The sequence below is a fragment of the Myotis yumanensis genome, unplaced genomic scaffold, assembly GCF_028538775.1.
Source record: "Myotis yumanensis isolate MYYU_CA2020_CCGP unplaced genomic scaffold, mMyoYum1.0.hap1 SCAF_7, whole genome shotgun sequence".
Taxonomy (NCBI): Eukaryota; Metazoa; Chordata; class Mammalia; order Chiroptera; family Vespertilionidae; genus Myotis; species Myotis yumanensis.
Genome location: NW_027223758.1, coordinates 37047117 through 37073660, shown reverse-complemented (window position 1 = coordinate 37073660; position 26544 = coordinate 37047117). Strand labels below are relative to the sequence as shown.

The following is a 26544-nucleotide window of genomic DNA, read 5'->3' as shown; positions in this document are numbered from 1 at the left end:
CGTGGTCCCTTGCTGAATGGATGGATGGATGAAAATGCTCCTCCAGGCCTCACCTAGCTTATCACAGGGATTTGAGAAGCAGAAAATAGTAGATATAAAATCCAAAGTTGTCAGCCTGGCATTTGAGACCTTCCACAATCCGGTTCTAATTTTGTCTCCCCTACACACACTCTTACCTCCAGGCAAACTGGATTGATTTTTATCCTACAATATCCTGAGCTGTCCCCATCTGTGTGTATTTGCCCAGGCTGTGGTCTTTCCACACAGTCTCTCTTCCTGTTTTCCTCTCTCATTCATACCTTCCTCTTTCCCCATCTCATTTTACCCTCACTTTTTCCTCCTATCTCTTTTATTCCCCCTCTTTCATCATCTCTCTCTTCCATTTTATTTCCTCTTAGCTCTCCCCAAGCTCTTTCTACAGTTCGCTTCATCCTATGCACCTCCTAATATTCTTCTCTTATTTCCTGACCCTCTTCCTGCTCTATGCACAGTTCCTTCCCATGGGGGGCAAAATATGTAATAAGACAACTCAAATGAAACAGCTTCTAGATCTCACCACAAGAAGCCCTCAAAGTAGGGTGGAAAGGAACGGAGGTAGGAGGGGATGCTGGAGGCAGAGAAGAGGCTGCCTAGCGACTGCCTAGAAGCTGGTGAATCAACAGAGCATTGTGTCAGCTATCTACCTCCAACCCACCCGCAGCTCTTCCCTGTCTTTCCTGTGATCACAGAATTATGAAAATTCAAAACTGCAAAAATCCTTCATATTCATCTATTCTGCCTCCATAATTTTGCATCTGAGAAAGTGAGACATAGCTAGGGAAATAGAGGCACAGAAAAGAGAAGCAACTAGTTAATGTCACCCAGCAAGTCAGTGGGTCAGCAGGAACTGAAGTCCTAGACCTCCTGACCCCAGGCCAGTGAGTGCCCTTTGGCCTTACCACAATACCTTCCATCCTTCCTTTAGTCACTGGTTCCTGCCCCTGATTCCTACCCACCAGGCTTGGGATTCTATCTAAGGATTCCCAATACTCTTACCCACCACCCCCACCTTGGGTGAGCATAGGATCCAGTGAAATAGAGGCAGAAGGGACCAACTACATTAGAAGGTCGGGCCCTAACTCCTAAGGGTACATTTGGTGGTGGTGGGATGGTGAAAGTGTCAGTCTGGCCTGTAGGGGGATCAGTCTCCTCTTCAAGAGAACTCCATTATTAGCAGCCTCTATTGAGTTAAGAAGTGCTCTGTTTCAGCAAGTCATCTTGGCAGGACCCCTCCTCACCCTCCTAGCCTAGCTGGCTGCCTGGAGGCTTTCTCTCACTCCGCCAGGGCCAGCCTTCAGCCATGGACTTAAAACAGAGGCCACCCAGATTCAGAATGGTCCGTGGCTGCTGGTGAAGGCGGTTGGAGGCAGGGGGGAGGGAAAGGTTTCCAGCAGCTCCACTTTCAGTCCTGCTCCTCCACTCCACAAAGGGCCACTGTCTGAGCACAGAGGGACCCTGGAGGGAGGCCTCCCAAGGTGCTCGGCAACAGGGCCAGGTTTCATCACACTGGGCCTTCGGGCCAAGTAAACATCAGGGGAGGAACAGGCCCAGCAGTTTTGCAGACTGGCTCCTAGCTCCGGAAAGCTCAGTGGCATCTTCACCCTTGGCTTCCCTGAGACAATAAGGAGGGCCAAGGTCATTTGCCCAATTTTCTCTAGAAATGGAAAATCAGGATGAGTAACTGGCTCTATCCTAGTGCATATCCCATTGCTCAAAGAGCAGAGAACCATCCTATTCCCCTCTTCAGGAGCAAAAGTTTTACATGAAAACTTTTTTTAAAAATATATTTTATTAATTTTTTACAGAGAGGAAGGGAGAGAGAGAGAGTTAGAAACATCGATCAGCTGCCTCCTGCACATCTCCTACTGGGGATGTGCCTGCAACCAAGGTACATGCCCTTGACCGGAATCGAACCTGGGACCTTTCAGTCCACAGGCCGACAATCTATCCACTGAGCCAAACCGGTTTCGGCTACATGAAAACTTTTAATTAGTTCAGAGGAAAGAGAGCTCTGTGAGTTTAAGTAATCAGGGAAGACTTCCTGGAGGAAATGTGATTTAAATGTGATCTCTCTCCATGTTTAGGTAGAATTTCCACAAATGGACAGGAAGGAAAAAGGCATTTTAGGCAGAAAGCACAGCACTGACAAGTTGTGGCATCTGGAAAGCAGGAGCACTTGGTGCCAATGAAGAGACCTTTCTGGCTAGAGTAGAGAATTCATAGGAGAAGGTGGAAAATAAGGCTGGACAGTTGGTTGGGAGTTAAACCATGAATAGTCTTTGTTTTTCTTTAGTATATTTTTACTGATTTCAGAGAGGAAGGGAGAGGGAAAGAGAATTAGAAACATCAATAATGACAGAGAATCATTGATCGGCTCCCTCCTGTACACCCCAGACGGGATTGAGCCCACAACCCAGGCATGTGCCCTGACAGGGAATGGAACCGCAACCTCCTGGTTCATAGGTTGATGCTCAACCACTGTGCCACGCTGGCCGGGCATCATGACTAGTTTTAACACCAGACTGAGGAATCATTACAGTTTCTGAGCAGAGCAGTGATGGAGTGAAAGCTTAGTCTTAGGATGTTATGAAAGAAGTCTTAGATTGAGCCCCAAACTTCTGGATAACCTTGGGTTGGTTATGGCCTATCTCTGGGACTTGGTTTCTTTATCTTTAAAATAAAAGGGTTATACCAGATAATTTTTTTTTTAACAATAGTTTCCTTCCCATATATTGAAAAGAAGTTTGAGCCCTAACCGGTTTGCTCAGTGGATAGAGCGTCGGCCTGCGGACTGAAGAGTCCCAGGTTCGATTCCAGTCAAGGGCACCAAAAAAAAAAAAGAAAGAAAGAAAAGAAATTTGATTTACAAGTTCATTTTTGAAGGTGGGAGGCATTTTTTCCCCCTGTAGAAACGTGTTTTAGGTACAGTATTTTCCTTCCCAAGCACTCACAAAGGCCTTTTTAAGTCATAATGTAGCTGAACTACAGTAATGTCCTAAAAGCTCTGTGGAATCTAAGTACAAAGCATAGCAATGTTTCTATGGGATAATGCATTCAGAATTCACATTTGCATCTCCAGGAATGGGGGGGGGGGGAGTTATCTTAGCTTCAAGTCCTTGGCCCCCTCCCTTTCATTTGCACTCAGAGCTTCAGCAGGGTAGGGCCCACACACCAGAGAATCTTGAAAGCCCCTTTGCATCTCTAAAATGCAAGCATTCTCTGACGGGACAACATGGACCCTATAGAATGAAGAGGCTGTGGCCACACCCCAAATATCTCTGGGCTGCATTTCTGCAATGAATCATCTGCTTAGAGCTGTGGAAGGGCCATCACCACTACCACTGTCACCAAGCACTATACTAAGTACTCCCCTCCTTTTTTAAGACTTCATTTTTGTGAATAGGAAATACATATACTAGTACATACTATAAAATTTAACTCATAAAAAGATATATGTATGGCCCAGTCAGTGTGGCTCAGTGGTTGAGTGTCAACCTATGAACCAAGTTGATCCCTGGTCAGGGCATATGCCTGGGTTTCAGGCTCAATCCCCAGTGTGGGGCGTGCAGGAGACAGCCGATCAATGATTCTCTTTCATCATTGATGTTTCTATCTCGCTCTCTCGCTCTCTCTCTCAAATTGATATATATATATATATATATATATATATATATATATATATATACACACACACACACACACACGCATATATATATATATATTTAAAATATATATGCATGGTAAAAGTAAGCTTTCCTCCTTCCCCTATTTTCATCCCCCTATTTCTTTTCCCACTATCACCAGTTTCCTAAGTATTCTTTCAGATAACCTATGCATATATAAAGACTAGAGGCCGGGTGCACAAATTTCGTGCCCTCAGGGTGGCGGGGGGGGGGGGGTCCCTCAGCCCAGCCTACTCCCTCTCACAGTCCAGGAGCCTTCGGGGGACGTCCAACTGACAGCTTAGGCCCACAGGGTGTGGGCATCCTTAGCACTGCCGCAGAGGTGGGAGAGTCTCCCACAGTGCTGCTGCACTCGCTAGCCATGAACCCGGCTCCTGCGTTGAGCATCTTCCCCTGGTGGTCAATGCACGTCATAGCAACCGGTTGTTCCACCATCAGACTGAAACCAGCTGGCATCCCCCAAGGGGTCCCAGATTGCAAGAGGGTGCAGGCCAGGCCGAGGGACCCCACCTGTGCACAAACAGGGCTGGGGACAGACAGGGGAGGTTGGCCAGCTGGGGAGGGACCACAGAAGGGCTCCAGGGCATGTCAGGCCCATCTCACTCAGTCCCAATCAGCCAGACCACAGCAGCAAGCTAACCTACCAGTCAGAGCATCTGCCCCCTGGTGGTCAGTGCATATCATAGCAACTGGTTGACCAGTTGACTGTCTGCCCCCTGGTGGTGAGTGCATATCATACCGAGTGGTTGAGCGGCCTTAGCATATCATTAGCATATTACGCTTTGATTGGTTGAACGGCCGACTGGACAACTGGACACTTGGCATATTAGGCTTTTATTATATAGGATTCTATAAAGATTCTTTTTCTTTACACAAAAGACAGTATACTAGACACCCTGTTCCGCACCTTGTTTTTTTAACTTGGAAATTCTGGAGCCCTTTTCATATCTAATCTAATAAAAGAGAAACGTGCAAATTGACCATACCTCCGCTACGCCCACCAGCCAATCAGAGCAACTATATGCAAATTAACCCAATCAAGATGGTGGCTGGCAGCCGCGGAGCTGGAGCAAGCAGGAGGCTTGGTTGCCCCGGGGATGGAGGAAGCCAAGCTTCCCGCCTTCCCTGGCTGGCTCTGGCCTCCGCTGAAGGCAACAAAGTTTCAATTATAGAAGATAAATAAACCCCAGATACCTGCTTCCAGCCAGCCTCCACTGGGAGCTTGGGTGGCTGGGGGCCGTGGCCAGCCTGCAAACAGCCATCAGCCCCTCACCCAGACTGGCCAGGCACCCCAGCAGGACCCCCCACCCTGAAGGGGCTGTGGCCAGCCTGAAAACAGCCCTCAGCCCCTCACCCAGTCTGGCCAGGCATCCAGTGGGGACCCCCACACTGAAGGGGCTGTGGCCAGCCTGCAAACAGCCATCAGCCCCTCACCCATGCTGGCCAGGCACCCCAGCAGGACCCCCCTCCTTGAAGGGGGTGTGGCCAGCCTGAAAACAGCCATCAGCCCCTCACCCAGGCTGGCCAGGCATTCTAGCGGGGACCCCCACTCTGAAGGGGGTGTGGCCAGTCTGAAAACGGCCCTCAGCCCCTCACCCAGGCTGGCCAGGCACCCCAGCGGGACCCCCACCCTGATCCAGGACACCCTTCAGGGCAAACCAGCCCGCCCACACCCATGCACCAGGCCTCTATTCTATATAATAAAAGGGTAATATGCAAATTGACCCTAACAGCAGAACAACTGGGAATGACTGGTGACTATGACACACACTGACCACCAGGGGGCAGACGCTCAATGCAGGAGCTGCCCTCTGGTGGTCAGTGTGCTCCCACAGGGGGAGCTCTGCTCAGCCACAAGCCAGGCTGATGGCTGCCAGTACAGTGGTGGTGGCAGGAGCCTCTCCCGCCTCCTCAGCAGCGCTAAGGATGTCCGACTGCAGCTTAGGCCTGCTCCCTGCTGGCAAGTGGGTATCCCCCGAGGGCTCCCGGGCTGCCAGAGAGATGACTGACTGCCAGCTTAGGCCCAATCCCCCAGGGAGCAGGCCTAAGCCAGTAGGTGGTTATCCCCCAAGGGGTCCCAGACTGCAAGAGGGTACAGGCCGGGCTGAGGGACCCTTCCCCCAAGTGCACAAATTTTTGTGCACCAGGCCTCTAGTGAGCATATAAAGAGCTGCCTCATTTTTTTTGTATGGCAAGACAATGACTTATTAAACTTGTCCCCTATAGATAGATATTTAAGGTGTTTCTTTTCTATTGTAAACAATGCATCAATGAATATCCTCAACATACACCATTCAGTATATGCTGGAATAGATCTACAGGATATATTGCAGAATGAAAGTATGTGCTAAGCTCTTAATATAGCCTAATATAATAGTTTAAAGCAATGATAATTATACTAATTCTGTAAATGAGAAAGCTGAAGCATAGAAAGAGTCATTGACTTGGTCAAAGTCACACAGCTCTTACGTAGTAGAGTTGAAATTCTAATATGGATAATCCAAAATCAGAGCCAACACACTCAATCATTCCACTAATGGTTCTTAAATCTTCAGTTGTACAGGTTGTCCGAAAAGAAAGCAGTTGGTACTCAGCAGCTGGCTTTGACAGGACCAGTTGAGGAGCATAGGAAAGGCTTCCTGAAACCCATAAGTCTAAGCTCCATGAGGGCAGGGTGAGAGTATGCACAATAAATACTTATTGAGTGAATGAATGAATGAATGAATGAGGTATAAGTGTCCATGCAACGTGGTGCTGCCTCTTTTCCCAGCCCCCTAGGGAAGAAGCTACCATGGCTGAAATTCAAGTTCATGTTGTAAGATCCTGTTATAGACTGAACATTTGTTCTCTCCCCAAATTTATATGTTGAAACCCTAACCCCAATGTGATAGTATTCGGAGGTGGGGCCTTTGGGAGATAATTAAGTTTAGAAGAGGTTGTGAGGTTGTGGCCCCCCATGATGGGATTAGTGTCCTTATAAGAAGAGACCAGCCGTAGCCAGTTTGGCTCAGTGGATAGAGCGTCGGCCTGCGGATTAAGGGGTCCCAGGTTCGATTCCGGTCAAGGGCATGTATCTGGGTTGCGGGCACATCCCCGGTAGGGGGCGTGCAGGAGGCGGCTGATCGATGTTTCTCTCTCATTGATGTTTCTAACTCTCTGTCCCTCTCCTTTCCTCTCTGTAAAAAGTCAATAAAATATATTTTGAAAAAAAAAAAAAAAAAAAAAAAGAAGAGACCAAAGCTTTCTCTCTCCACCATGTGAGGACACAGTGAGAGTGCGACTGTTTGCAGGCCAGGAAGAAGGACTCACCAGAAACCGAATTGGCCTGCACTTTGATCTTGGACTTTCCAGCCTTCAAAACTTTGAGAAATAAATCTGTTGTTTAAGTCCTCCAATCGGATGTTATAGCAGCCCACAGTGACTAAGACAGAGCCCTTGGGAGTGCAGCTGTGTCTTCCTCCCATCCCTCCCTTGGCTTATAATGAAATCAATGAGGCAGCCAGGCTCTGTTATTAATGGAGAGACAGCATCTCAGAATGCTTGAGCTCGATCAGGATAAGTTAGTCCGATGCTCTCATTTATTATCTATAATAATAAAAGGGTAATATGTTAATTAGACCAGACATCCTTTCAGACGAAGCCCCGGGCCGGAGGGAAGCCCAGGTCCTGGGTGCTGGAGGGAAGTCAGTGCCGGCAGCCCAGGGAAGGAAGGCCTACACTTGCACGATTTTTGTGCATCAGGCCTCTACTTATTAATTCATTGTACACCCATTCAATTGACATGCTTACTTTTTTTTTTTTTTAATTCCCTCTAATCAGTATTTCCTTCCCCTTATTCTGGTACACAGCTTCTCTTTCCAGAGGGTAAATTATTCAATATGGTTGATGTGGCCAGTGAACATATGCACACACATGAGCTATGGGAAAGATTTAAATTGAGGAGGAGATCTAAGGTCTGTGGAATGCTCCTTCTGCAGAGCAGCAAGGCACAGACAGAGCTTTCCCACAAACATGGAGGAACAAAGTTTTCAGGGTCATGCATTCTTGCCCTGAGGCACCTACTGTATTTTTCCGTGTATAAGACACCATTTTTTTCCCTAAAATTGTTAGACTGAAAATCAAGGGGTATCTTATTCATCTTATACACAGAAGTCAGCTGAGGAGGGAGCCGTGGGTGCCTAGCTGCCCATACCTTGTCAAACAGGCTTCCTCCAACCGTGAGCCTTGTTGTTACTGATATTAGTCGATGCCGTAATTGGAGGTGGAGGTGGAGAGTGCGCAGATGTAACAGGGACTGGAGCATTCTGAGCCCCTAAAGATGTCAAAAAAATAAAAAGATAAATACTGGTAAGCAGTTGTCTTACTCTGCAAAATTCAAACTGAATGTAGTCAGCTATGCAAAAGAGCATGGAAATAGAGCTACAGAGAGACTATTTGAACCTCCTCCACTGAGTGTGTAACCAGACAGTGGAGAAAACAGAAAGAACAACTCCTTAAGATGCCAAAAAAGAAGAAGTCCTTAAGAGGAAAACCAGCAAAATGCTTACAACATTGATTTCTTAATTTTGGGTTGAAAAAGTGGGGGAGAGGGGGATCTTATACACGGGAAAATACGGTACATCCCAGCCTGACTCCTCTAGGTGCTGACTCTGTTACCGACAGCTCCCTGAGCGCAGGAGCCTGAAGGATCCCTGTAGCTTCTTCCAGCTGCTCCCCACCTGGCCTCCAGTCCTGCTCCTGCTGCCTGCCTCACTCACAGACTCCGTCCTGGGCTCCTTTCCCTGTTGGTGCCCTCCACGGCTCAGACTTGTAACTAAAAATGCCCAGGCCCCAGACCTCTAAATAAGCGAACCCTCAGAACCGCTTGTTGGGCAGCTGGAATGAAAGGGGCCATTAGTCAGGGAGAGGATCTGAGGGACAAGCCGGTCTGGTTCAGCGGGTCAGCTGCAGTTCAGGCAGGCCATCTGATTCAACCAGCAGCTCCTGGATGCAGACGTGGCCGACCACCACCGCAGCCAGGCACGCAGAGTCAGACCCAGACTCGGTCAAGCTGAGTCAGACAGAGGTGGTCATGGAGGGACGGTCAGGCTGACTCAGCCTTTCAGCCCCTGAGGAAGGGTCGCCCAGAGTCAGCCAGCCACGTGGATCCAGCCACGCCATCTGGCAGATATGGTCCCTGCACACCTCAGGTGGGCTGGTCCTCCTTTCCCAAGGCACGAGGACCGCAGCCGGCAGAAAGGCTGTGGTGAGGCCACCTCGGCCAGGGTGGTCGGCGAGTCTCAGGAAGGCGGGCAGGTTAGCTGGTCTGGGGGCTCAGGCCGATGCGCTCAGGCCCGGGCTCCGCCATCAGCAGCTGGCCGGCCAGCCAGCCTCGACCAGCTTCCGCCTGCGGCAGAGATGTGGTCCAGCCGCTGGCACCGCGGAATCCGTCATTAGAAGGGTCAGTCAGACACAGGTTGTTGAGCACTGATGGAGCCTGGTCAGTCAGAGCAGTTAGTCACTCAGACGGACACACCCTGTCAGGCCCAGATGCCATCAGCCAGGGATGGGCAGCCAGCTGTAGTCAGGCAGGCAGACCCGGTCTGGGTCCGTCAGGCGCCCAGGAAGACTGTGTTCATTCAGACACAGCTGAGTCCCGGATACCAGGAGGGCACGGCGTGCGCGGTCAGACCGCGGTTCCGTCAGGACTCAGGAAGCTGGTCAGAGCCACACGGCTGACTTGGCTTGGGCCGACTGAGGCCCTGGCCCCGTCCTGGGCGGAGCCTGGGCTGGGGGCGGGGCCTCACGGGGCCGGCCCCGCCCCTCCGTCCCGGCAGCCTCCGGGCGTTGCTGTGGCAGCCCCACCGCTCCCTGCCCCGCCCGTATCCCTGGACTGGAAGGAAGGGAGGGAGGGAGGGTGAGTGGTGCCTGCAGGGCTCCGTCCCGCTGCAGGGTCGCACCTCTGTCATCTCTTGGTACCGACGGGGATGGTTGGGAGACCAGGAATGACACGTCAGCAGGACAGTGACGGAGACCCAGAACCTCCCCACCCGTGCTCCCCGCTCCTGGCGGGAGGAATCGCATTTCTCTGAGTCTAGGCGAGGGGGCGAATGGAGAAGCAAGAACCGCCCCTGCAGTGAGGTGTTTAGGGTTCTCCGGCTTGGTAATGACTAGGCAGTGATGGCGAACCTATGACACGCGTGTCAGAGGTGACACGTGAACTCATTTTTTTGGTTGATTTTTCTTTGTTAAATGGCATTTAAATATATAAAATAACTATCAAAAATATAAGTCTTTGTTTTACTATGGCTGCAAATATGAAAAAATTTCTATATGTGACACATCACCAGAGTTAAGTTATGGTTTTTCAAAATGGTGACACGCCGAGCTCAAAAGGTTCGCCATCACTGGCCTAGGGTGAGCACGCCCTTTGTGCCAAGCACTGTAATAAAAGCTTAATGTACAGTAATTCACTTTCGCCTCACAGTTTTCCTTTAAGGTTTTATAATTCTCTCTCTTTTACATATAAGTTAACAACCGGAAACACAAAAGGGTTTGGTGACTTGCCCAGGGCCAGGGGTCTGTGAGGTGGAAGAGCCAGGGTCGGAACTCATGCAGTTGAACTCCTGGCTTCGGCACGTGGGCCCTTAACATACCCTCTCCCCCTCTCCTCCTGGCTCCTGCAGGCAGAGCATGAATCCCCTTCAGCAGGCTTCCCTGGTCCATTTCAGGATACCCCATCTAAGATGGGCTCTGCAGTGCGAGGGTCCTGTTAGCATCTCCGCTTCAATGACTCCGAATAAGGAGCTTTCAAAACCAGGAACCTGGCAAACTGCAAACCATGGGTCAGTCTCCCAGGGTTTGCAGAAGGGAAGGCATTTGCCCCTCGGCTCCTGCCCATTGTGTTCTCAGACACCATCCACCTGTCTCCAGTCTTCTAGTTGGGTAACACTAAGTCAATTAACATCGAGCCTCAGTTTCTCCATCTGTACAATGGGAAGGAAAATTCATCTTTATCTCACAGAGTGAAATTTTATGGGGCTCAAACATGTTGTGCGTAGAAAATATTCCATGAGCTATAACATACTCTGTAAGGGGTGGGGGGAGAACATCTGCTACATGGTCTGAGTTCTGACAGTGTCCCTCTGTGGCAGGGCTCCTCCTGTACAGAAGAGAATGCCATTCAAGGAGTTTGTTGACTTACCCACGGCCACAAGCTTCTGTGCGCTGGAGCCTGCTTTGGAATTTAGGATTGTCTGACTTCTAAGACCAGTCTCTTGTAGCAATTGTTTTTCGAAGTGTGGCTTGATGAACATTTTAAAAATAGTCATATAGTTGTTATTTTCAACTTTAGAGGAGGCTGATTGATACTACCAGTCCTAAATTCCGTACAGCCAGGCTGTGGTAGGCTGCATTTAATGGCCACCCAAAGATACAGAGGCCTAATCCCTGGAATCTATAGATGTTACCTTATTTAGGAAAAGGATTTTTGCTAAGGTGAATTAAGTTCAGGGTATTGAGATAGGATCAGCTAGGATTATCTGAGTGGGCACTAAATGCCAGAGAAAATATCCTTGAGGGAGGTTAGACAGGTACACAGAGAAGAGGAGGAGGCAATGCGACCACAGAGGCAAAGATTGGAGTGATGTGGCCACAATTCAAGGAAGGATGGCAGCCACCGCAAGTAGGAAGAGACCGGGACAGATTCTTCCTTATAGCCTCTGGAGGGAGCCTCCTGATTTCAGCCCACTAAGAATAATGTTGAACTCCTGGCCTCCAGAACAATGAGAAAATAAATCTCTGTTGTTTTAAGCTACCAGGTTTGTGGTAATTTGTTTCACAGGAAACAAATATGCAGATCTACATCACTTCAAAAGTTACACTTTGAACCATTAGCATACAACCCCCTCTTTTCAAGAAGATAAACATATCATTTAAAAAGAATTCGGGATGCGCGGCTTCGGGCAGGCGGAGGTGGACCTGCACGCCGACCCCGCATGACGCACTTCCTGTTGTTGGAGAAAGGAAAGCGCGAGGAGCCGCCGCTGCGTGACGCACTTCCTGTTTGTTGTTGGAGAAAGGAGAAAGGAAAGCGCGAGGAGCCGCCGCCGCGTGACGCACTTCCTGTTTGTTGTTGGAGAAAGGAGAAAGGAAAGCGCGAGGAGCCGCCGCCGTCACCAGCGCCGCCGCTCAGAGGCCGAAGAGACCCGGCTGCCGCCCAGCCGCTGGCTCCGCGTGCTGCAGGACTCGTTCCAACAGCCTGTGAAACATGGTAGATTACCATGAAGTTCTAGGCGTGCAGAGACATGCCTCCGCCGAGGACATTAAAAAGGCGTATCGGAAACTGGCTTTGAAGTGGCACCCAGATAAAAATCCTGAGAATAAAGAAGAAGCGGAGAGGAAATTTAAACGAGTAGCCGAGGCGTATGAGGTGCTCTCCGATGCCAAAAAACGGGACATCTATGACAGGTACGGCAAAGAAGGATTAAATGGTGGAGGTGGAGGTGGAAGTCACTTCGACAACCCGTTCGAGTTCGGCTTCACATTCCGGAACCCAGATGATGTGTTCAGGGAATTTTTTGGTGGAAAGGACCCGTTTGACGACGACTTTGGGACTCGGCGGGGTTCGCGTGGGAACCGGGGAACCACCTCGTTCTCCGCCTTCCCAGGGTTCCCGGCTTTCGATGCAGGATTTACTTCCTTCGGGTCAATAGGTCGTGGAGGTCTCACTTCATTCTCTTCGACGTCATTTGGTGGTAGTGGGATGGGCAACTTCAAGTCCATGTTGATTTCTACCAAAATTGTTAACCGAAGAAAAATCACTACAAAGAGAATTGTTGAGAACGGTCAAGAAAGAGTAGAAGTTGAAGACGACGGCCAGTTAAAGTCCTTGCCGATATATGGTGTGGCCGACGAGGACGCCTGCCGGGAGGCCTCCCGGCTCCGAGGCCAGCACGCGCCGCCCGAGCAGCCCGCCAGCACCGGCGCCCGCCCTCGGAGCTCGCACAGGCCCATCCCACCACCCGAGGACAAGGACGACCCCAGCCGCCATCGGGCCGCCAGCCACTGGGACCCCTCTACCTTCTCAGCAGGACTCAAAGAAGGTGGCAAGAGGAAGAAGCAGGAGCACAGAGACGAGTCCAAGAAGAAGTCGACCAAGGGGCAGCACTAAAGCGCCAGCCGCCGAAGCGTCACGCTGTGTGGTGTGTGCCCGCGATAGCCCGGGCTCCGAGTTGAGGGTGCCTGGCACACGCTCGAAGTTAAATTAAGTAAATAAATAATAAACAAATAAATAAAAAGAATTCTGGCCTGGCTGGCGTGGCTCAGTGGTTGAGTGTTGACCCATGAACCAGGAGGTCAGGGTTTGATTCCTGTCCGGGCACATGCCCAGGTTGCAGGCTCGATCCCCAATGTGGGGCATGCATGAGGCAGCCGATTGATGATTCTCTCTCATCGTTGTGTTTCTATCTCCCTCTCCCTTCCTCTCTCTGAAATCAATAAAAACATATTTTAAAAAATAAATAAAATAAAAGGAATTCTGTATTTACAAAAAATAAATATAAATCTCTGATATAAAGACCACAGAGAGTTCCTGTATACCCACCCCCAGTTTCCCCTATTGTTAACATCAAGGTGCATTTGTCATGACTAAGAAACTAACCTCAGTACATTTCTATTAACTAAACTCTACACTTTATTTTTATTTCACTAACATCTACTTTCTGTTCCAGCATCCCAGCCAAGATATTACATTACATTTAGTCATTATGTCTTTTTCATTTCCTCTGGCCTGGAACATTTTTCTCAGACTTTCCTTGCTTTTCATGACCTTGACAGTTTTCAGGAGTTACTGGTCAGGTATTTTATAGAATGTCTCTCAATTTGGGTTTCTCTGATGTTTTTTTCATTCTTACGTTGGAGTTTGGTGAAGGAAACCACAGAGGTAATGCCCTTCTCATGACATCAGACCAGGGGTACATGCTCTCAACATGACTTGAGTAACTGGCCAAGACTGTTTGCCAGGTTTTCTCCCTGTGAAGTTATGTGTTTTTCCTCCTTTTCCACTATTCGGAAGAAAGTCACTGAGTGCAGCCCACACTCAAGGGAGGAATTAAGTTCTATACCCTGGAGGGATAAATAATTCGGAATTCTTCCATAAGGAAAATTAGTCTCTTCTCCCCCATTTATTTATTTATATCAGTTTGGGCTCATGAACATTTAGTGTATACTTGCGGCTATAAGCTAATACTTTGTTAATTTATTTTTTGCTCAAATTGTTCCAGCTCTGGTCAAATGGAACTCTTGTGTCCCTTTGACACCAATTGTTTTGCATCTTGGTTGCACCAAGATAATTTCAAGTGGAACTCAGATGAACATTATTTAAGAGCTGCATTATTTACTTTAATAGACATTCAGAAAACATATAACCAGCACATCCAATTGGCGAGTTCATCAGAACTGCTGAGGACAATGCTAATGTAGTGACTATTTTACTTAAATACCTCTCTCAATTCACAGAGAGATATTAAGTAAAACCTGGTATTGGTGGTACATAGATATGGAAGAGGTTAAGCTGATTTGGGAATAATTCATGTTTGAGAAACTCAGACTAGGGCAGAACCAGTCCCAAATTCAAGCAATGAGGAGGAGGAGGATTATGAACAGCCTCTCTGGGACACTCCCACTCACACCCACACAATCCATTTCCAGGACCCTGCTGCCAACCAGACCTACCTGGGTGCAGATGTGTGTTGATGTTGATAATGGTGGAACCATGCAGGCCCAGGCCTGGGAGGGTGGATGCTGCACTGTGTTTGCTTCCCAAGAAAGCTGTGTGGGTGGCTTGCAGTTCAGCACCATTCTCGCTAATGAGCTTGGAGCCTTTGACCTAACAAACACCCTTCCAGTGTCACAGGCCTGACATGTGATGTTTCCTGAGAAGGATCATTATTTTTACTTTTTTCCTTGTCTCATCCTTGATCTGAGATAGGCAGAAAGACACAGTGGTGTCAGTGGTCAGACTGGGTACACCTCTGACTCAGTGTCTTGTTTGAGATCTCTAGGCTGGCCCCCCCCCCCACCCCCCCCCCCCCCCCCCCCCCCCCGCCCCAGTCCCACTGAGGATGCTCAGAATCGAACTGGAGCATTTAGCTCGACTCACAACAGAATCCTGAGCCCTGACCCAGGTCTGCCTCCCGGTTAAGCAGTGACACCCAGAATCTCTGGCCTGATCTAAAATGGAAAGCCTTTCAAAAAAGAAAACTTTGTTTTGGGGCTTTTCGTCTGAGCTGTGGGGGCTGCAGGCTGGTGTGTTCCCAGGCTTCTACACCCTCTATTGTACCTTCCCAGGGAGCTCCAGAGTCAGATGACCTGGGTTAGAATCCTAGTTCTTCTTGTGAACTAGACTAGTTACATAGCCTCTCATCTATAAAAGGAAGGGAGTAACAGTACCTACATCATAGCATCACTGTGCAAATTAAATGAGACAATATATGTAAAGTGCTTAGCACAGTGCCTGTCCCATAGTAAGTGCTCAATAAATTTGTTCATTTGTTTAACAATTATTAATGTCTACTGTATGTCAAGCACTGTACTGGGTGTCAGGGACATAGGGAAAAAGAAAAGAAACTAGTAAATTAATAAGATAAAGTATATAAAGCAAGTTCTTTGCACAGTGCCTTATACTTAAGAAGTACATAGAAATTATTATTACTAATAAAATAATGAAATATTGTGATTAATGAAAGAAGGAAATAAGTAGGGTGATGTGATATTAACTGAAAGAAACCTCATTTAGAAGAGGACGTCAGGAAAGGCCCTCTACAGAGACCTAAGATGAGAAGAAACTTAGCCTTGCTAATAGCCAGGGAAAGAATTATCCAAGTGAAGGAAACAGCATGTGTAAAGCCTTGAGATCAAGAAAAACTTAGAGTGGGAGGAATCGCAAGGAAGCCAGTGTGGCTGGGATGTAGTGACTGAGGGCAGTAGGCTATGGTAAGAAGTTTGGATTTTGTTCAAAGTGTGATGAAAAGCCACAACAAGATCTGATTCCTGGTTAAAAGTAGGAGAATGGATTAGAAGGGAAGAGTAGTAGAAACAGTAAAAACATCAATGAAGAGGCTATTACAGTCATTCAGACTAGAGATGTTGCTGGTTTGGACTAGGACTCAGGGGTGGGCAAACTTTTTGACTCGAGGGCCACAATGGGTTCTTAAACTGGACCGGAGGGCCGGAACAAAAGCATGGATGGAGTGTTTGTGTGAACTAATATAAATTCAAAGTAAACATCATTACATAAAAGGGTACGGTCTTTTTTTTTTTTTTTTTTTTAGTTTTATTCATTTCAAACGGGCCGGATCCGGCCCGTGGGCCGTAGTTTGCCCACGGCTGGACTAGGTTATAGATCAGCACTGCCCTATGATTTAACAGGAATGTGGAAATGTTCTATAGCTGTGCTTATATGGCAGCCACTAACCACCTGTGGCTCTTGAGCACTTCTTGGAACGTGTTTAGTGTAGACAAGGGATTGAAAATTTTAATTTCATGTCATTTTAATTAAAATATAAATAGCTTCTTGTAGCTAAAGGCTACTATATTGGAAAGCACGGGAAAATGGCTGTATTTTAAATACATTGAGGAGGAAAATAGGACTTATGATGATTGGGGGACGGGGAAGGAGAGGAAGAACGGAATCAAGGAAGATGCCTCATTTTTTATTTGGGAACTGGGTGAATGATACTACCATTTACTATTTTGGGGAAGAAAAGGCTCTCAGGAGATATAAAGAGTTTTGTTTTACACAAGAGTAGTTTAATGTGGGAGACCGCCTATTGTCTTCACTAGCAGAAAAGCGTAGACAGAGACCCCAAAAGCTGGTGACCTTTGAAGCCCTAGCAAAGGTCAGAGCTGTGCACTACCCAGTTAATCCAGATCATGGTATCTGAAGCAACCTCCCCACCTTTACTCATGTAAATCCTTATTGATAAGATAGTCTGTGTGTCACTGGAACCTCCCTGCCCAAGGGCTATCCCATACTAATAAAAGCTTGGCGAGGCCTGAGCTCCAGTGGAAGTCCTTCTTCTTAAGTTGGACTTACCCGCCTGGCTCCCCAATATTTCCAAATTATCTCTTGTCTCTTTTCTTTCATTTGTGTGCGGCTCCTCGTCCAGATCCTGAACCCTGAACCACGCGGGACGTGGAGGGGAAACATTTACAACAGTTTAAGATACTGTTGGAACATTCAAGTAGAGATATATCAAGTAGAAAGCAGTATATATACATACTGGTAACTCAGGTGGCTTCTTTATCTGCAAAACTAGAAACCCTAACCTCACCTGTTTTCTACTTCTGTAGCCACCCCCGCAGCTTAGTACTTTGTCATCTCATTGCGGACTGAAGCCCCAGTGCCCAGAGCTCTTGGCCTTCTCATCACGCCTCCTTTCTGCCTTCCAGCAGAGGGGTCTTTCAAATTGTAGAATTTTCCTCCTGGGAATCCTGTCTGAGTCTGCATCAAGAGTCTTGAGCCTGGACCAACCCTTTGATCTTTCTTTTCATTTCTCAACTTGTATCCAAAGGAAACCAGAAGCCTCCACAAAGTTTGAAAATTCATAAGAAGGTTCATCACAGCATGAATTTTTAAAGCTTGAAGTACACTAATTCTCAACTGTATCTTAGGTGACCTATCAGTAACACTTGACACTATCGATAATTTTCCGAAACACTTTCTTCATTTACCTCTAAGACACCACACTCTTATGGTTGTTCTCCTACCACTCTGATCATTCCTCAGTCTTCTTTGCTGGTTCCATCTCATCACCCTGACCTTTTTACATGACTCAGGCCTAAGATCATTCTCTCTCTATGTACTTTCTTGGTTCTCTCATGTAGCCTCATTGCTGTAAAGGCATCCATATGCTGATGGCTCCTAATGTCTATGTCTAGCTCAGACTCTTCCCTGAATGCCACTCATAAATCCAACTGTCCAATTGATATCTCCACTTGAATATCAAACAGGCATCTCAAATTTACCATGTCCAGAACTGAACTCCTGATATTCTCCCCAAAACTTGTTCATCCCATGGTCTTTCCCATCTCAGTTAATGCCAATTCCCTCCTTAATTTTCTTAGGCCAAAAGCCTTGACGTTATCTTCAATTCCTCTCTTTCATACTTGACATCTGGTCTATCAGCAAACCCTGCAGACTGGATCTTATATTTACCTTGAATTTAACCACTTTTGCCACCTTTGCTGCCATCCTGGTACAAGCCACTATCCCTGTGGTTGGCAAACTGCGACTCTCGAGCCACATTCGGCTCTTTGGCCCCTTGAGTGTGGCTCTTCCTAAGCCTTAGGAGTACCCTAGTTAAGTTAATAACAATGTACCTACCTATATAATTTAAGTTTAAAAAATTTGGCACTCAAATTTCAATCGTTGTACTGTTGATATTTGGCTCTGTTGACTAATGAGTTTGCCAACCACTGCACTATCCTATTTCACATAGTTGACTTCACACTCCATGGCCTGTTCTTACCTCTACACTCTTCTTTTTTTTTTTTAATATATTTTATTGATTTTTTACAGAGAGGAAGGAAAAGGGATAAAGAGTTAGAAACATCAGTCAGCTGCCTCCTGCACACCTCCTACTGGGGATGTGCCCACAACCAAGATACATTCCCTTGACTGGAATCAAACCTGGGACCTTTCAGTCCGCAGGCCGATGCTCTATCCACTGCGCCAAACCGGTTAGGGTTCACCTCTACACTCTTGCCTGCTCACTCTGCTCCAGCTCTTTGCTGTTCGTGGAACAGACCAGGCCCATGCAATTAGCTTTAGAGCCTGTGCACTGGCGGTTCCCCTCTGCCAAGAAAGCTCTAACACTCAACATCACCTCCCTCAGATATCTGCTCAAAAGTCACCTGGCCCCCATCTAAAACATTCTACACTCACTTCATATTCTCCTCTACTTTTTATTTTTATAGCACTTTCGCTATCTACCCTTTTATGCATTTTAAGAATTGTCTGTTTTCCCTAGAATACAAATTTCAGGAGAAAGACATTTTCAGGTGGGGTATTTTTCTTTCACTGTTGCATTCCCCAGTGCTTATGTGGCACAGAATACTGCTCAATAAACAGGTGGTGAATGAGTGAATGAAAGCCTGGAAAGAGCCTCCTTGTCCAACAGCTGGAGTGAAGACATACTGATGTTCAGGTATTCTGAGGCCTTAGCAACTACGTTTGCAAAGGACTCGCCAGTAGGGCCTCTCACCCGCACATGACGCTTCCCTCGCCCTTCCCCCCTGCGGAACATTTCAGTCCCGGAACCTTGGCTTGCGGGTCCAGGTGCAGGATACTTCCGGTTCCGCTTCTCTCTAGCCTGCGTAGAGAACTGCCAAGTCAGTTCCGGCAGAGAGCGCAGTGAGAAGCGGAGCGCGGCCTTCTCTGGGCTCCCGCGGCCTCCTCCGGGCCCCTCCAGGCCCCCCGGCCCCGGCCGGCGGGTGAACTGGGGGGCCCGGGGACGGGCAGCAGGCTCTGTCCTGCAGACCCGGAGCCCTCCCGGCGGGTGCCCACTGCCCAGGTCCAAGCTCGGAAGCGGCAGCGAACCTCTCTCTCCACCCCCACCTCCATCTCCGCGACCTGATGGCGGTGGCCTCCCCCAGGCGCATTCTGTGCACCGCAGGATCTCCAGCCTAACCCTCCGCGGCCTAAGCGGAGTCCCCGCCAAGCCACCGCGACCAGCCCCTGGACGAGACCAGCCCCCGAGGCCGCGCTGCCTTGAGCGACGGGCGTGGCGGGGCGAGAAGAATGGCGGCCGCTGGAATGCGCAGAGGGAGGCCGTTAGGGCCTCCGAGGCCCAGAGGCGGGTCTGCGTGGACACAGCTCGCCCACCCTCAGGGCTGGAAGCGGCGCGGATGGGCGCCTGGGGTGACTTCTCCGTCCCAGTGGGAGGAGACCTCACCTCGTCTGGACCACGATGGACAAAGGCCTTCACGGGCCGAAGGTGAGCGGAGCCCCATCCATGGCGGGTGTAGCGGTGAGCGGGCCTTCGGGCGGTTGGTCTTCGTTCTACTATAAACCTTTATTTCGGAAGAGAAATGGCAGGAGAATATGCCACATCTGGCTACTAGGAAGGGCCCACCACCCTTTGCGAAGATTTACTGGCCCTTTATAGGCGCCTGTGTATATAATATGAAAAAGCTGCTCTCAACTTTCCCCCTAACCTTTCAAAAGAGAACTTTGCTACATCTAGGCCTTCTAGATGTAAAGAGGTTGCCAACGTATGATAAAGTAGAGTTAGAAAATCACACGTCTTGCAAACGCCCATTTTTTAAAAATATATCAAAAGAAATGTCTTCTGGAAATGACTTTTGAGATGGAATTGTCAGACCACCTCTAGAAACGGCACGCGACATCCGGAGCGACACAGCCACGTTCGCCCCGTGGGTTAGAGGACCCGGAGAGAAGACCTTGGGGAGGAAGAAAAGAAGGTTCTATGCCAGACTGGTCATATTTAGAAGACATTTTCATATTATAACCATTGTTTTATGTGTGCATTTTATTCCTCACTACTGTATAATAGTTGACAATGCCAAGTACTTTTTTGAAATACCTATCTTTCTATATGTTCTGAAGTGCCTGATCAAAGTAGAGGTAGTAAAAAAAAAAAAGACATTTTAGTAAATACCTTGTTAAAATTCATATCAAATATTCTTATTTTGGGAAATGGCCAAACCACCTCTTTGACAGTACACATTTGTGCACTGGTTCAAGGGAGAAGGAAGGGCAAAGAGCTGGATGCCAGTGTGTTTCAAAAGAAGGCAGATTAACCATTGTCCTTTATGTTCATGCATTTAGTTTTCCTTAGCTGTGTATATAGTGTATATAATGGACAAATGAGTCCTAATTTACAACATCTAGTCTTTCTAGATGTTAAAGAGGTTGCCAGTGTATGACAAAAGTAGAGTTAGTAAACTAATGCATTTTGTACATTTGTGCTAAAATTTCTAGGAAAGATTGTCTTCTGAATATTTGAGCATTATAGCCTACATGGTTGGTGGAGGAGGGCAAGAAGGGAAAGATGGGCTTAGGCTACAATGTTCATATTTCAAAGACACTTTCAGATTATAACTGTTAAATGTGTGCAGTTTATTCAAAACTGCTGTGTATATAGTGGACAAATTAAGTCCTTTTTTGAAACATCTAGTCCATCTAGATGTTTAGAAGTGCCCAACGTATGTTAAATGTAGAGGTAGTAAAATATCACTTTTGTAAATATCTTTTTACTAAAATTCATAGGAAATACTATCTTTTGGGAATGGAATTGTTAAACCACCTCTGTAAGCAATATAATATAGTTGATATTTGTTCAGTAGTTTGGAGGAGGTGGGAGGAAAAGAATTGCAAAAGGTAATATGCTAGTGTGTTCATATTGGATATTTTCAGATAAAACCATTTTTATATATTACCTGCATTTTGTTTTGCTGTGTATATAATGGACAAATAAGTCCTAAAATTGCAATAGCTAGTCTTTAGATGTTAAAGAGGTTGCCAGTATATGACAAAGTAGTAAAATCATCATATTTTGTACACTTTGTGTTGAAATTCATAGGAAAGCTTGTCTTGTGTAAATGACTTGGATATGAATTTGTTCAACCACCTCTAAATATTACACACACCTGTACTTGTCCACTGGATTGGTGAAGAGAAGGGAATGAGAGGGAATGGTTCAGGCCAACATGGTTATATTTAGTAGATACCTCAGATTATAACCATTGTTAGTATGTGCAGTTTTAACAGTGCTGTGCACATAGTGGGCAAGTAAGAATTATATGAAATATCTAGTCTTTCTAGACATTTAGAAGTGCTTGATGTACTTAAAAGTAGAAGTAGTAGAATGCTTCTTGTAAATAGCTTTTAAAACCTGATAGAAAATACTGTCTTTAGAAATGGAATTGTTAAATCACCTCTCTGAACAGTGTACTCTATGTACTTGTTCACTACTAGGTTGAAGGAGGTGGGAGGGAAGAAATTGCAAAAAGGTGTTTTGCTAGTGTGTAATAGAAAACTTTAGCTTATCCTTTGCCGCTCTATATGTTACATGCATTTCATTTACCTTTACTGTATATATTGTGAATATACTGGACAAATAGGTCCTAATTTTATAATATCTAGTCTCTAGATATTAAAGAGGTTGCCAATGTATGACAAAAGTAGAGTTAGTAAACGAACACATTTTGTACACTTTGTGTTAAAATTCATAGAAAGGCTGTCTTCTGAAAAGGACTTTGGAAATCAAATTGTGAAATCTACCTGTAAGTGACACATGTGCCTACTCAACCCCTTGAGTTGATGGTGGTCAGGAGGAAATGAAGGGTTCCAAACTAGAATGTTCCTATAAGGAAGACACTTTCAGATATAACCATTGTTACATGTGTGTAGTTTATTCAACACTACTGTGTATATAGTGGACAAACTTAAGTCCTTATTTGAAACATCTAGTCTTTCTAGATGTTTAGAAGTGCACAAAGTATGTTAAAAGTAGAGGTAGTAAAATGACACATTTTGTATATATCCTTTTGTTAAAATTCATTTCAAATACTATGTTTTGGAAATGGGATGATCAAACCACCTCTCTGAGCAGTACACATTATTATATTTGTACTGGTTCAGGGAGGAAGAAGAAAGTGCAAAGGGCTTTATACCAGTATGTTTATAGTTAGGCAAGATTAACCATCTTCCCTTGTGCCTGTGCATTGTGTTTTACTTAGCTGTGTATATATTGTATGTGAAGGACAAACTGTTCTAATTTACAACATCTAGCATTCTAGATGTTATAGAGGTTGCCAGTGTATGACAGAAGTAGTTAGTAAACAAATACATGCTGTACAGTTTGTGTTAGATTCCTAAGAACTGTTTTGAAAACATGAGAAGTGAAATTGTTAAAATCCTCTCTAAGCATTACAGATGCTTATTGTACTGTCCACTGTGTTGATAGAGATGAAAAGGGGAAGGGTTTTAGGCCAGAAAGTTCCTTCCTATTCAGAAGACACTTTTAGATTATAGTCTCTATGTGCAGTTTAATCAAATCCTTATTTGAGATGGCTAGTCTTTCTAGATGTTTGAAAGTGCACAACATATGTTAAAAGAGTTAAAGTAACACCCTTTAAGTATTTTTTTTGTTAATTTATAGGAATGGTGGTATTTGAGGAATGGAATTGTTAAATTTGATGTCTTGGAGAGTATGCTGACTGTTCACAAGGGAAGGGGGAGGGAAGGAAGTACAGAAAAAAGGGTTCTGTGCCCATGAGTCTTTAGAGAAATTAAAATTATCTAACCATTATTACATATATGCATATTAGTTAATATTGCTGTGTATTCAAGGATAAAGCCTGAAGTATATAAAAAGTAGAGGTAGTAAAATAATCCTTTTATAAAAGCCCTCTTGTTAGTTTTTAGGAAGGACTGTCGTCTGGGAGTGTCTTTGTTAATCCACCTCTTGGAGCCAGTTGTTCTGTATTTAGTCACTGACGTGGTGGAGGAGGGAGAAGAGGAAGGGTGAAGGGAAGGGCTCTTTGCTAATATCTCCATACCTAGAAGAAAGTTTTAGGTTATAACTATAGGTCTATATGCATTTTTGTAAAGTTCCTGTGTTTATTGTGGACAAGGTTCTTTATTTTGCAACATTGGAGCTTTTTAGATGTCCTGAGGTGACAATGTCTGATAAAAAGTAGAACTAGTGAATTAGCCAATTTGTAAATATCTTTTTGTTATAATTGTAAGAAAAGAGGCATCTTGGACATGGAGTTGTTGAACCATCTCAGAAATGGACATCAGGACTTGTTCATACCGAGGGGTGTGTGTGGATGTGTTCATATTCACATTGTGGTGATAACCACTGATGTGCCTGCAACTCTTTAGACTGCTATAGGAATATGTTGTTAAGTACTTCCGTCAAAACTTGCCACCTTGCTAATATTTTAAAGTATAAATCATCATTCTCTTAGAAGCATTATACTTTGTGTACTCTTGCTTTGGGTCTCATTTTTAATGGAACATGAAGGGAACACATTATTTTAATTGTAACTTTGTGAATATCTTTTATCTAGAGGTTTGTTGCTATTTTTGTCCTTTATGAAATTTTTGTTACCAAGTAAGGCAGGATTACATTTTCTTCCAGATTGAGTTGATGTTGGGTATTCTTGGTTATCAAAATACTCATAGCTTTGGGACTTTGAAATGGTAAATATTCATGATGTGTGAGAAAGCATGATACATAACTGTACCATCTTAATTACATAAAAATGAAAGCTTAGTTGTGTAGATACACAGGACTTAAAAGGACATGTCAGACTGTAAACTGCTTGTGATTATGGATGGCTAAGTTCTTTGCTTGTTTTTTTTCAGTTTCCTATATATGCACATGTTAACTTTAAAAAAATAAATGTTACTTTAAAAGTCTATATGAAGTCTTCATTGCTTGTAAAGTTAGCATACTCCATAGAAGCACGGTGTTCACACCCTTCATGCTTGGACCGTTTGAATGGTTGGCTTCCCAGGCTGGAAGTTGATTCCATAGCTGACTGAACCAGAGGGTGCAGGTCAGATGCAGCACCGCCCACCCCCAAGTCAGGCACAGAAAACCTCTGATAAACCAGAAGGGTTCTTACTCCCAACTTGGAAGTGAGGCTCAAGATACACCTCCACATGTGGGGAGATGTTTCTAGTGTTTCCCTGGGTGCTATTGGTATAACCTGGCTGGGCTGGGAACCAGTCAGAGCAGGCCTGTCCCACCACCTCAACCCAGAATCAGGCCTCCACCCCATCTCTCCTGTTGATGCCCTTATGAGACAGGTGTCAGCTGACTAAAATGGGCTTCAGGAAGGCACACATGCCTTGAATCTCTGGTCTGAAGGGGGAGAACCAGGTGAACTTGGACAACTCATCCCAGGCTGGGACCAGTCTGCAAGCCCCAAATCTAGAGCTGGAGATAAAAGCTGAAACTCTCCTCTGCAATTTAAGGTGGATTCACCCATAAAGGTCACCAGGAGGAGATAAGGCTCATAAAAAGCTAAGAGATGAGGTTAACTCTTAGAAAAGCTGTCCTGGACCATGAGGGCAAAGCTAGTCCTCTGGACAGAAGAGGAAAGAGGTTCAGAGAAGGTGCAGCCCCATTGGGATCACAGGGAAAGCACACTGGACAAGTAGGTAGTCAGAGGCCGCAGGTCTCATCTAAGCTCTCTGACTAACTGGGAAATGGCCAAATGATCCCATTTGGGCCTCAGTCTCCTTATCTATAAATGAGGGGTTCGTTCTGGCCATAAAACTTGGGTTTGCCTCTCCAGATCAGATGCTGGGCCTTTTAAAGCCACATATTTCAACAGCGTCAGAGACAGGGCCAGAAGCTTCTAAATACCATTCTCTATTAAAGGAACAGGGTCCTTGGAGAAATGGATAATTCCAGGGCTGCAGCAGGGAAAGTAAAAGATGATCCTAGAATATCATGTGGCAGAAAACAAGAAAGTGCTCAGAAAATGATAGGAACATGTGAAAAGGACAACAGAAGCCAGCTTGGAGTAAGCCAATTTCCCATTGGCCACATCTGACAATTTGTTCGATCCCCAGCCCCAATCTGGGGAGTGCAGGAGGCAACCAATCGATGTCTCTCTCACATCAATGTTTTTCTCTATCTCCCTCTCTTCCACTCTCTCTAAAAATCAATGGAAAAAAATATCCTTGAGTGAGTATTAAAAAAAAAATAGAAGGGATATTCAAAGTACCTCCCTCACAAAATATTAAAAGGCAATAAGGCACAATCAACAGAATGAAAGATAACCTATGAAATGGGAGAAAATATTTTCAAATCATATGTGATAGGGGTTAATATCCAGAATACATAAAGAACTCTTAACAACAACAAAACCAACCCAACATAAAAATGGACAAAGGACTTGAATAGACATTTTTTTCAAAGATGACATACTAATGGCCAGCAACCATATGAAATAATGTTCTACTTCACTGTTAATTAGGGAAATGTAAATCAAAAGCACAATGAGCCCAGCCAGCGTGGCTCAGTGGTTGAGTGTCAACCTATGAAGCGGGAGGTCATGGTTCCATTCCGTGGTCAAGGCACATGCCCAGGTTGTGGGCTCGATTCCCAGTAGGGGGCGTGCAGGAGAATCCATGATTCTCTCTCATTGATTTTTCTCTCTCTCTCCCCCTCTCCCTTCCTCTCTCAAATCAATAAAAATACATTTATGTATTTTTTTAAAGAAGAAGAGAGGGTCAGGGGCTCTGCACAGCCCTGGGTTTGGAGTGAGGTCAGATGAACACCTAATGGACCCCTCAAATTTTACAAAATGATAGTAGTGAAGCTCCAGGAAGGGAAGGAGCCCAGCTGAAAGTCGTTCAGCACATATCCCAATATGCCACCTTCCCACTGCACCAGCTCTCCCCTCAGGGCTATAGCCTACAGCCGTCAGCAGCCATGAAAATTCTTATTTCAGCTTTCTGCTGCTTCTGAGCACCTTGAAACTACTGGACTTCACTGTTGGCCCTGAACCAGACTACAGATTCTGCAACTCAGAACCATTGTGGTAAACCCCTTAAGTCCCCAAATAACAGAAAAGCATCACAGCAAAATGGCCTTGGTGGTACTCTGGGAGTTGCAAAGTTACTCATTTCACCCTTTAGACTTCCCATAATTGGAAGGTAAGATTTTTCCGCGAGTTATATAAAAAGAGTAAAGGATTTAAAAGAATGGTTTTGCTTCCAACCCCAAAATGGGATCTTAAACACTTCCTATAACAAATACTGGCAACATCTCCCATGTTTATTTTTCAAATG

General features: G+C 45.9%; 1 protein-coding gene across 2 annotated transcripts; it reads left to right on the top strand.

Moving 5' to 3' along the window:
- The first annotated feature begins 11947 nt into the window (after positions 1-11947).
- LOC139013852 (dnaJ homolog subfamily B member 6-like) lies at positions 11948-12873 on the top strand. 2 transcript variants are annotated; one of them, XM_070420227.1, is made up of 2 exons: positions 11948-12312; positions 12601-12873. In XM_070420227.1, exons 1-2 carry the CDS (start codon positions 11971-11973, stop codon positions 12871-12873), a joined length of 615 nt encoding a protein of 204 aa, XP_070276328.1. In that variant the 5' UTR covers positions 11948-11970. The 2 variants fall into 2 exon arrangements, with proteins under 2 accessions (XP_070276328.1, XP_070276327.1); XM_070420226.1 differs by having other exon boundaries at positions 11948-12873.
- Positions 12874-26544: the final 13671 nt, after the last annotated feature.

Coding starts and splice junctions, on each gene's coding strand:
- LOC139013852 (XM_070420226.1), top strand. CDS start 11,971: ATGGTAGATTACCATGAAGTTCTAGGCGTGCAGAGACATGCCTCCGCC.